At 34.9% G+C, this 12,500-nt stretch overlaps 2 protein-coding genes across 2 annotated transcripts; both read left to right on the top strand.

The window, feature by feature from the left end:
- The first annotated feature begins 6,128 nt into the window (after positions 1–6,128).
- Positions 6,129–8,630, top strand: LOC137650718 (uncharacterized). Its single transcript, XM_068383881.1, has one exon. The coding sequence runs from the start codon at positions 6,129–6,131 to the stop codon at positions 8,628–8,630; it is 2,502 nt and encodes an 833-aa protein (XP_068239982.1).
- Positions 8,631–9,480: 850 nt separating this feature from the next.
- LOC137650719 (uncharacterized) lies at positions 9,481–11,397 on the top strand. The gene has a single exon (XM_068383882.1). The coding sequence runs from the start codon at positions 9,481–9,483 to the stop codon at positions 11,395–11,397; it is 1,917 nt and encodes a 638-aa protein (XP_068239983.1).
- Positions 11,398–12,500: the final 1,103 nt, after the last annotated feature.

The following is a 12,500-nucleotide window of genomic DNA, read 5'->3' on the forward strand; positions in this document are numbered from 1 at the left end:
ATGTTTATGATATATATATATATATATATATATATATATATATATATATATATATATATATATATATACACATAGATATTATGTATATATATGTTTATGATATACATATATAATATATATAAATATATATATATATATATATATATATATATATATATATATTTATGTATATATATATATATATATATATATATATATATATTTATGTATATATATATGTATATATATATATATATATATATATATATATATATATATATATATATATTTATGTACATATATATGTATATATATATATATATATATATATATATATATATATATATATATATATATATATATATATATATGTATATATATATTTATGTACATATATATGTATATATATATATATATATATATATATATATATATATATATATATATATATATATCCAAGTTGTAGGTATACAGCTTGGAAAAACTTTATCATTATACCAATTCACGAAGAAAATTACACATATTACTTGAAAAATCATCGTCCAACAAGTTTACTCTCAGTAATATATGCTATATTTACAGAGATCGTATTACCCGGATTAGAAAGACACCTAGATTTTAATCAAACAAGAGAACAGACAAGCTTTAGAAGTGGTTATTCAGCAACTAACTATATCCCTGTAATTAACCAGGTACTGAAAAAATCAAAATAGTATGACACACAAGCTTTTCATTATGTCAAAACTTCAGCAGTAATGAAATCCCATGAAAAACAACCAATAGATGAATCTTATGTAAGAAAAATACTAAAACTACATAAGATAGTGAGAAAATTCTCATAGCGAATGGAGTTAGGCAGGGAGATCTAATCTCTCCTAAATCATTCACAGCGTGCCTAGAGGTACTTAAGAATTTAGAATGGGATGATGTAGGAAATAACATTAATAGGGAATACCCTAACAATATAAAATTTGCATATAACATAGTTCTATTTGGTGAATCGTGTAAGGAATTGCAACAGGTGACAGAATATCTAAATAGAGAAAGCAGAAATGTGGGACTGAAAATAAATATGAGTAAAACTAAGATGTTCAATGACAATCCAGATACAATAAATAAAGGTTATATACAGTACGTACTTAGGACAGAATTGAGTTTTCCCCAAGGCATCAAAATGAAAGCAAAATCACAGGTTTGAGATATTTTGTAAATAGAATGATTTCGCATGGGGCTCTGATCTCGAGGTCGTTAAGAGAATCCAGACATTAATGTATAAAAAATAAATGGCTTATTTGAATATGAAAAACACGTCTAAATGTGCAATATTTATCATGTCTGTATATGTACACACACATATATTTAAATATATATATATATATATATATATATATATATATATATATATATATATATATATATATATATATATATATATATGCGTGTGTTTTGTTTATCGCAGCTCTTCTTGTGTTGCACTGCCTTTGGTCTGGGGCCTATATTGACACACCAAAATTTGCATGATTTGCCAATTCCGCGAAGGCTATCATCAGTAAGTGTTCTTGATTCATCAAACAAACATTTCCTGGTATAATCTCTCTTCGGCTGATGCAGGTAATGACATTAGAGTCACTCGGAAGGGGGACATACCTTCTTTTTTGTTTATTGTTCATTCATATACAAATTTCTAAATATTGATCTTATGCAAAATATTTTGCTTTATGTATTTGTAACTTAATAAATGTTTTAAGTATCATGTGCTACACATTATTTACTATACTCATTTCAGTCTTATCCATTTTTTAATAGCAAGTATAACTTTGGTAATGACTAATAATTACAGTAGTATGCTTTGGAGAATATTAACCTGGAAGAATCAAGGGAGTCTTAGTTATGGTTATACTCATTGGGAGTTCAATACGAGATCACGTTAGGATAATCATATATATATATATATATATATATATATATATATATATATATATATATATATATATATATATATATATACATACATATATATATATATATATATATATATGTGTGTGTGTGTGTGTGTGTGTGTGTGTATGTGTGTGCGCGCGTGCAGTATTAACGACAGCACAACAACAAAGGCAGCTGTTTCTAGTCCTATGCAGGACAAAGGCCTCAGACATGTCTGTTCTTGCCTGGGGCTTGACCTGTTTTCCTCCCCATGCTGGCCAGGGCGGATTGGTGAGGGTTGGAGATTTTCGTCTGATCATTCACTGCACAACAACCTAGTATGGGTGGCCCTGACTAGTACAGCTTTGCTGATCATGACAATAAGCAAACCTTTTCACCACGTTGAGGTATCTCTGCTTAGAAAGAGATGTATATATATATATATATATATATATATATATATATATATATATATGTGTGTGTGTGTGTGTGTGTGTGTGTGTGTGCGTGTGTGTGTGTGTTACGAGAAAAAGTCGATAAAATGTCAAAATGTTAGTTTCTGACTGGTGCTGTAACATTCATTCACCACATGTTATGAATGGACCTAGACACGCTGTCTCAGAAGACCAACCCCAAGCAAGTCTACAAAGGAGAATTTTCTCCTTTGCAAGCACTATCGATTCCCCACCCTGTAAATGAGGTAATAACTAATCAATAGGGGTCGTGCTTGAAAGCAAAAAAAATTACAATAGTAATTTGGCACTCTAGCCTCCCTGAACCTCTTTTAATGGGGAAGGAGAGAAATGGGGAGAAATGGGGCTACTTGCCAACATAATTAATGGGAAGGGATGAGGACTGAAAGTTATCGGTGAGGGGAAATGAACGCAGGAAAGAAATACTCTTATTTCTGAGAGATCTTAAGACGGTGGGTTAACGACGTCGGTAAGAGGAATTGGAGAGAGAGAGAGAGAGAGAGAGAGAGAGAGAGAGAGAGAGAGAGAGAGAGACTACTGCGTTTCACTTCATAAATCAGTTTGCCTTGATTGGGAGAGGAGCATTTTAGACTCTTTTTACGGGGCCCTCACACGAACAGGAGCAAATCAGTAGGACCGTTGCAGAAGTTTGCATTATGCGTTAAGACGGGGAATAACCCCATCCTTTTTTCCAGGATTTTTTTTTTTTAATGATTATGAATAACAATATTTTAACAGGAAACGTAGGTTTAGCTGTATTCATTGTTTGATAAAAGAAATTTTCTTTCAAATATGTATAGTAATATAATTGCACCTGTAAATACATACAAGATGTATTGTCATTCACACACTAACTCTTAAACACACAAACACATATATACATATACTTATATATTATATATGATATATCTATATACATACAAACATACATACACACACACACCCACACAAACACACACACACACACACACACACACACATATATATATATATATATATATATATATATATATATATATATATATATATATATATATATATATTTATATATATACATCCAAGATTTTCCAAGGAGTATGTATGGAGGTTGGAAAATTTTTATCATTATACTCAGTCACGAAAAGGTTATTTCTTTATTAGCTACGGGAACTTGTATGCCACCTGAGTCCGGCATATATTGATGGTGGACAGAGCGTCGCTGGCTGAGATTTGTTCCATTACGCCCAGAATCTTAAGGATTACAGTCAATGCCCTTAAAATCAATAATTAAACTCCATTAATCTAAAATTTTGTTAGACTGTGATACCATTCCACCGCAACATTGTCCGGATTCATAATAATCGGAAACCGGTGTGTGCTCCGGCATAAATAATGCAAGACCAAGCTCAGTTTATGGGTTGCCATTGTTTGGATAACATCGCTGGTGTTGGTTTCCGTTTGTATATTCAATAAGGAGAATGGGAAAAGTGAGTGTTATTAAGGCTCTAGGGCTTTACACATCTCAACAACAACATTGTCTTGTGGCCGCGTTGAAGGAAACGGTCTACATAATGTAAACTGAATGTACCCGGCACGGGTATCCGGGGATTCTTTGTTTAGTCAGAATGTCCTTTGGGATATGTCGGAAAATCTCTCTCTCTCTCTCTCTCTCTCTCTCTCTCACCGAATGCAAGGAGATACACGAGAAAAAAGAAAAAGGAGCCAATGAACATTTAAATAAATTCATTTGGCAAAAGTATTTATCAAGAAAGGTAAGCGACAAAACACCAAAGAAAGCATGGGAATATGATCATGATATAAACCACCCATACCACAACCCTCATCTCTCTCTCTCTCTCTCTCTCTCTCTCTCTCTCTCTCTCTCTCTCTCTCTTCCTTTGATCAGGGAACAGATGGTCGTGTTCCTAACAATTAGAGATGACCGAGTTCAGAGAGAGAGAGAGAGAGAAAAGAAAAAAACTGTCGTGAATATATCCGTCAAAACAATTGTATACTAGGAAGAAAAAGTCTTCGATGGGGTAAACATTCCCGACACCATTCGAAAGATATTCAAAACATGTTCTAGAGGGCATTCATGTTTATTTTCTCATCCGGAATGTATAATATTCCGTTGTAAACAAATAATACGGAAATTTCCTTTTAGGGCTTTTGTGGTCTGGATTGGTAACGTCTCTGCCTGGTGCTTGCCAGTCGGGGGTTAAAGTCCCTCTCAGACTCGTTAGTTCCTCTGGTCTGCAACCTTACCATCCTTGTGAGCTAAGGTTGGGGGGTGATTGTGAGAGCCTACATGTCTATCTGCTGAGTCATCAGCAGCCATTGCCTGGCCCTCCTTGGTCCTAGGTTGGATGGAGTGGGGGCTTGGGCGCAGATCATACAATAAATGGTTAGTGTCTAGGGCCTTGTTCTGCTTGCTCGGGCAATGTCGCTGTTCTTTGCCTCTGCCATTCATGAGCGGCCTTTAAACCTTTCGCTGAGTTGTACGCATCGTTCTTTTCATAGCATTTCTATTGCTGTAAATATTTCTTTTATTTTGATGACAGAGCAGACATTCGGTAGTTTCCACAGATAACAATAACTCATTGTTCCTGTTTTGACTGCGAAGAGAAGCTATGTACTTATTGATGTTAACCTCGCAATTGGTCTTTTTTTATTTCTATGAGTATTCACTGTAACGTAATTAAATATTACTTCCAGCATTGATTTGAGGAAAATATTAATTATCAATGGGGCTATAAGTAAATTCAGTGTGATTTGAAGGTATTATTATTATTATTATTATTATTATTATTATTATTATTATTATTATTATTAATATGTAATGAGACGAATTTTTATTTTACTATGAATATATTAATGCTCATTACTTATATTATGATCATCATCATAATAGTTTGTATTTATGTGGTTGTGGTAATATTCTGGTTAATGTAATTCATGTACATGTTAAGTTGGATAAATATTGGGAATTGTATTTGGTAATATTGTAACTTTTGGACAATTCGAAATTACTGAGAACATGTTGCTTTAGTTAGAAGCGGCATTTGTAGTACTGTCGGATTGTTCCAAGGATAGGAGACTGTCGCAAAATTCTCCCGTCCTTGGGATTTTCTTAGTTGTACTTTTCACCGCCTCAGTTTTCATTGTTGTGATTATTGTAGTGTAATTGCCATTCGTGATTGACATATCCTTCGTGTCATAGGATGCAGTGTTACTTTTTGTGTAAATTATAATTAGCTGGTTCTGCATTTTTTATGAAATTTTATTAGTAAACTTTGCATTAATGTTCGTATTGTCATTGTATTCGGGGACATAATGAGGATACGGGCACGAGAAATTATAATGGTCTGATACTGAAAATCCTTCAAGCAAGTTCTTTGTTGGTGCGGGGGAGCAGTGCAGGACGGTGTTATGACTGACAAGTGTCGGTGGCAGTGTATAGACGGATGGCGTATTCAATTAATTACCATGGCTAAGAATGGGCGGTCACATTGTAAGTTGAGCGGGTATGCATTTGTCGTGTACTGTTCATTTTGCATTATTATTCATTGCACTATTACTATGTATTATTGTTAATGTATTATATATCAAATGTGATGTTATTAAATGTATGGTTGTTAAATGTGGTGGAAAATTGTTTGGGATACCTATTTATATTGTCATGCTTTACAGGCAGAATCAGATCAATAAAAGATACAGCAAGGCAGCCCGAGTTGTTATATATCCTGCATTACAATTCAGCAATATCGCAGAGCAGCCATGGAGGAACTGAAGAGGGAACGCACCACAGCCAAGAGGAGGTTCAATCGGAAGGTTGGATTATTCAAGGATGCACAGAGAAGAGGAGACTCGATAGAAACATTGGAAGTGTTGTACACTGAGGTTAGTGAGTGTTTCGAAAAGGTTGATGTTATCAATGAACAAATGATAGAACAATTAAAGGTTGGCGAATCTTGTCAGGAATATGAGGAATATATACAGGAATTGGAAACTATAAAATATTCATTACTTGGCGTGATAAAGGGAAAGACAAAAGTGAAAAATAATACTGTGCTTGCCTTGAAAAAACTTGAGCCTCCCAAATTTAGTGGTTCAGTGAGAGCATTTCCTGCCTTTGTAAGAGATTATGAAAGACTAGTTGTGTCACAACATGGGAAAGACCCGTACGTACTTAGAATATCATTAGAAGGGGAACCGAGGAGGCTTGTGGAGGATATAGATGATTATAAACGAATGTGGGATAGACTAAATGAAGCATACGGTAATGAAGGAAAACTGATCGATGCGATATTAGGAGATATAAGGGCATATAAACCGCTTAATGATAGTGATGACAGAAAGTTAATTAATCTAATCAATACAGTAGAAAAGGTGTGGTTAGATGTAAGTAATTTAAACTTGACTACAGAACTGGAGAATACTACTGTACTTACCCAAGTAGAAAGATTGCTGCCGTCGGTGTTAAAAAGAGAATGGGCCATTAAAGTGCAGGAATTAAATTCGGACAAATTTAAGAATTTGGTTACATTTCTGACAGATCATCGCAAAGCTCTGGAGTATTTACAAGATAATTCAAGAAGTGGTGCGACTAAGGTAACAGTACATACTGTGGAAAGGGAATTTGATAAGGAAAAGGAATTAGCAGAAGCTATAAAATTGTTGACTATAGGACAAGAGAAACTTCAAAATCAATTGTCTGAATGTTTAACCAGTTTATATCACATTAGCGAAGGAAAAAATATAGGTGGAATTAATAGAACAAGGTATAACAGTGATCAGATAAGAAAAAATTGTCCTGTCCATGATAGTGAATCTCATGAATTGAAGGATTGTATGACATTTAAGCAATGGTCAGCTGAAAATCAGATGGACTTTTTAAGAAAAAAGGGAGTTTGCTACGCCTGTCTCCGAACGGGACATTTCTCCAGAAATTGTGAGAAAAGATTTCCATGTAGGGTAAAAGTAAATGGTGAGGTGTGTGGTAAACATCATCATTCAAGTTTACACACACTATTTAACAATCCAAATAATTCAACAATTGATGCCACAAGTAACTATTTAAGTAAAAAAGGTGCAATTCTGATGACTGGGTTTGTTAACAGTGAAGGGAAGTCTATCCCCACGTTGTATGATGCAGGAAGTAACATTAGTTTAATTACATTTAGAATGGCAAGGAAACTAGGACTCAAAGGTATTCCTATACAATTATCTATGACTAAAGTTGGTGATCACACAGAGGAGTTGGATAGTTGTGTTTATGAAGTATCATTAAAGGATCAAGCAGGAATAGAAAAACTTATAGAAGTTTGTGGCGTGTCTGAAATAACTGCTGTTCATCATCATATGGATTTGGGAGAAATAGCAAGGAAACTGGGAGTACAGGAGAAACACCTTCAAAGGCCAGAGGGACGTATAGAGCTGCTAATAGGATCAGATTACTGTACTTTATTGCCACAAGTCATAAAAACAGTAGATAATATTCAATTATTGTCCAATGATTTTGGACTCTGCATTAGGGGTAGATTTGATGAGAAGGAAGGTGAAAAGAAGTACTGTGTTCAAATTAATCATATAAGCTACGATGACACTGCTGATTGGCATTTCAGGGCTAAACCAAATGTGGGTAAATTAGTGGAGAATTATTTCTTGGATGAAAGTTTGGGAACGGAGTGTATCCCAAAATGTGGAGGTTGCAAATGCGGAGAATGTTCAGTAAAGGGAAATTTAACTATTAGGGAAGAGAGAGAACTCAAACTCATTGAAGATGGATTAACTTATGATGAAGAAAACATGTGCTGGATATCTAAGTATCCTTGGATTTCTGACCCTTCTAAACTGCCAAATAATTTTCCAATGGCTTATGCTAGATTGAAGGCTACCGAAAAGAGACTGAAAAGGCTGGGAGCAACACAATGCACAAAATATCAAGAACAAATTCAAGACATGTTGGATCGAGGGGTAGCGGAAAAATTATTGAAGTCAGAGCTGGATTATAAGGGTCCAATCTTCTACTTACCCCACCATGCAGTTTATAAAACAGATTCCTCATCAACCCCAGTGAGAATAGTATTTGATGCTGCAGCATCATATCAAGGAATATCTCTGAATGACCTACTTGCAAAGGGACCTGATGTAATTAATAACCTATTGGGAATACTATTACGATTCAGGGAAGGAAAGATAGGCGTGGTTGGTGATATTAAAAAGATGTACAATACTGTAAAACTTTCAGAAGAGGATATGCATACTCACAGGTTTTGATGGAGAAACTTTGAGTTAGAAAGAGATCCTAGTCATTATAAATTGAAGACTGTTACATTTGGGGATAAACCCTCAGGATCTATTGCAATGATGGCACTTCGTAAAACTGCAGAAATTAATAATTGCTTTCCGCTAGCATCCAAGATGATAGTAGAGGACTCTTATGTTGATGACATCATCAGTAGTGTTAACTCGAAGGATTGTGCAATGAAAAGGATTAAAGAAGTAGAAGAAGTATTAAGATTGGGAGGATTTCAGATTAAATACTGGGTTTTATCGGGAGAGGATAAGGATAATAATGCTAGGGTTTTAAATACTGAACAGGAAAAGGTTTTGGGTTTAAGTTGGAAACCTAAACTGGATACTTTCTCATATAGGGTCAAACTCAATTTCTCAAAAAAAAACCTGTGAAGGTAGAATAGAGTCGGATGTGAACTGTGATAATTTTGAGAGTTGTATGCCACCTCTGTTGACTAAGAGAAGTGTACTATCACAATTTGCAAAGCTGTATGATCCTTTGGGACTCTTAACACCATTCACACTGAAGACAAAGTTATTGATGCGTTCTATCATTGTAGAAATTAATGAGGGACATTCAAGGGGATGGGATGATCCTATTAGTGATACCTTATACTCTGAAGCTAAAAATTTGTTTAGGGAAATGTTTGAAATTGAAAATATCTGTTTTAGTAGGTGTGTAAGGCCTGCAGACGTAATTAAAGACCCAGAGTTGATCATTTTTTGTGATAGTAGTATAAAAGCGTATGGAGCTGTAGCATATGTTAGATGGGAAAAGCAAGATGGTAATTATTATGTAAACCTTCTTTGTTCAAAGAATAGAATAGCGCCTATGAAACAAATCAGTATACCACGATTAGAACTGTGTGCTGCTGTTTTAGCATCGAGATTGAGGGCAACCGTTGAAATCAATATGAGATACAAATTCTCTAAGGTAATCCACATCACTGACAGTGAGATAGTAAGAGCACAGATCCAGAAGGAATCCCACCAGTTTAATTCCTTTGTTGGAATTAGGGTTGCAGAAATTCAGTCCAAAACTGAACCCATAGAATGGTTTTGGGTATCTTCCAAGGAAAACAACGCTGATTTGACTACTAGGAAATGTAACCCCAGAGAATTAGATACAGAATCTGTTTGGCAAAAGGGTCCAGAATTCCTGTATCAAGATTCCTCGGAATGGCCTGTAAAACAGAGTACAGTATCGGATCTTCCTGATGTTGTTTTCGCAAGAGTGGCCTTAAATGAAGGAGAAATTAATTCAAGTAGCCAGGTGATTGATATCCAAAGATTTAGCAATATGAAAAGACTGTTATCAGTGATGGCTAGAATTATTAGTGCAATAAAGAAAAAATCGTTTAAGGCTATATTGTGCGATCCTAGTACAGAAGAGATACAGCAAGCTGAGTTGTATTTCGTCAAAAACGCTCAAGCAAGTTTGCCACAAGACTGGGAAAAGAGGTATAGACGTTTAGGACCAGTTTCGAGAGAGGATGGCATAGTCACCGTGGGTAGCAGGATGTCCAAATGGTTGAAGGACAATTGGGATCAGAATCAGTTTATACTTCTCCCATCAAAGCACCCATTCTCTTTAATATACCTGTCTCACATACATCAAAAGGATCACAGTGGAGTTGAATCAAGTCTTGCTAGAGCTCAAGTGAAATATTGGATATTGGGAGCAAGGAAAACAATGAAATCTATTAGAAAACAGTGTGTAGTATGTCGAAGAATTGACAAGATCTGTACATCACAAGCTATGGGAGAGTTGCCAAAAGAGAGACTTGAACCATGTCCTCCATGGCATAATGTTAGCCTAGATCTTTTTGGCCCTTTCTGGGTTTGTGATACTGTAAAAAGAAGAGTGAAAAGGAAAATATTTGGAGTAATTTTTAATTGCATGGTTACAAGGGCTGTACATTTGGACATTTCTGAGGGTTATGATACTCAAACCTTTCTTACTGTACTGAAAAGGTTCACATGTCTAAGAGGATTTCCAAAGAAGCTTTACAGTGATAATGGTACGCAGTTGGTGTCTGCTAACAAGGAGTTGAGAGAAATGGTTACTCAGTGGAATAAAGGTTTAGTGTTTAACTTTGGAAAATTTGAAGGTTTAACCTGGGTATTTAATAAATCTGCTGATGCCCCATGGGAAAACGCTTGTAGCGAGTCGTTAATTAGACTGGTGAAGAGGTCACTCACCAGAATCATAGGTGAATCAGTCATATCTTTTGGGGAACTACAATCTGTAATGTATGAAGTTGCCAATATGTTGAATGAACGGCCTATTGGGTTTAAACCAGGGGAAAACTTTACCGAAGGGACTGTGTTAAGACCTAATGATTTACTATTGGGTCGATCTACCATCGAAGCTCCTTGTGGATTTTGGAATGAGAGAGTTAATTTTAATAAGTCATATGCATTTAAGATGAAAATAGTAGATTTGTTTTGGAATAAATGGATGAAAAATTATTTTCCAACTCTTATTGTAAGACAAAAATGGCATGTCAATGTAAGAAGTGTAATGAAGGGTGATATTGTACTTGTTAATGACCAAAATGCATTGAGAGGAGAATGGAAACTAGCACAAGTGGTAGAAGGGATGCAGGGAAGAGATGGAAAAACAAGGGATGTGGTACTCAGATATAAGATAAATAAGTTTGGAAATCGGTATTTGGGAGAACCTGATAAACTAATGACCAGATCGGTGCATAAATTAGTGGTGATACTTCCGGTGGAAGAACAGTAGACTTAAGTGGCATTAATCTGTTGTGGGGGGAGTATATTATGATCATCATCATAATAGTTTGTATTTATGTGGTTGTGGTAATATTCTGGTTAATGTAATTCATGTACATGTTAAGTTGGATAAATATTGGGAATTGTATTTGGTAATATTGTAACTTTTGGACAATTCGAAATTACTGAGAACATGTTGCTTTAGTTAGAAGCGGCATTTGTAGTACTGTCGGATTGTTCCAAGGATAGGAGACTGTCGCAAAATTCTCCCGTCCTTGGGATTTTCTTAGTTGTACTTTTCACCGCCTCAGTTTTCATTGTTGTGATTATTGTAGTGTAATTGTCATTCGTGATTGACATATCCTTCGTGTCATAGGATGCAGTGTTACTTTTTGTGTAAATTATAATTAGCTGGTTCTGCATTTTTTATGAAATTTTATTAGTAAACTTTGCATTAATGTTCGTATTGTCATTGTATTCGGGGACATAATGAGGATACGGGCACGAGAAATTATAATGGTCTGATACTGAAAATCCTTCAAGCAAGTTCTTTGTTGGTGCGGGGAAGCAGTGCAGGACGGTGTTATGACTGACAAGTGTCGGTGGCAGTGTATAGACGGATGGCGTATTCAATTAATTACCATGGCTAAGAATGGGCGGTCACATTGTAAGTTGAGCGGGTATGCATTTGTCGTGTACTGTTCATTTTGCATTATTATTCATTGCACTATTACTATGTATTATTGTTAATGTATTATATATCAAATGTGATGTTATTAAATGTATGGTTGTTAAATGTGGTGGAAAATTGTTTGGGATACCTATTTATATTGTCATGCTTTACAGGCAGAATCAGATCAATAAAAGATACAGCAAGGCAGCCCGAGTTGTTATATATCCTGCATTACATTACTCCTGTCATTCAATTGATTAAGTTCAACACTCTTTAGAAAAAAAAAAAAAATTTACCTTAAGTGTTTTTGGAGTTTAAGATTATGGTTATAGCATACAAGTATGTAAAAAGATTTTAGGTAATTAACGCACACCCATTTCTTGGCTTCAATATGATGAAATTTATTAGGTGTCTTGATAAAAAAAATACGACAGAATATA

The sequence above is a fragment of the Palaemon carinicauda genome, chromosome 12 (genome assembly GCF_036898095.1).
Source record: "Palaemon carinicauda isolate YSFRI2023 chromosome 12, ASM3689809v2, whole genome shotgun sequence".
NCBI classification, from domain to species: Eukaryota; Metazoa; Arthropoda; class Malacostraca; order Decapoda; family Palaemonidae; genus Palaemon; species Palaemon carinicauda.

Excerpts from the sequence above, each read along its gene's own strand:
- LOC137650719 (XM_068383882.1), top strand. The coding sequence starts at position 9,481 with ATGAAACAAATCAGTATACCACGATTAGAACTGTGTGCTGCTGTTTTA.
- LOC137650718 (XM_068383881.1), top strand. The coding sequence starts at position 6,129 with ATGGAGGAACTGAAGAGGGAACGCACCACAGCCAAGAGGAGGTTCAAT.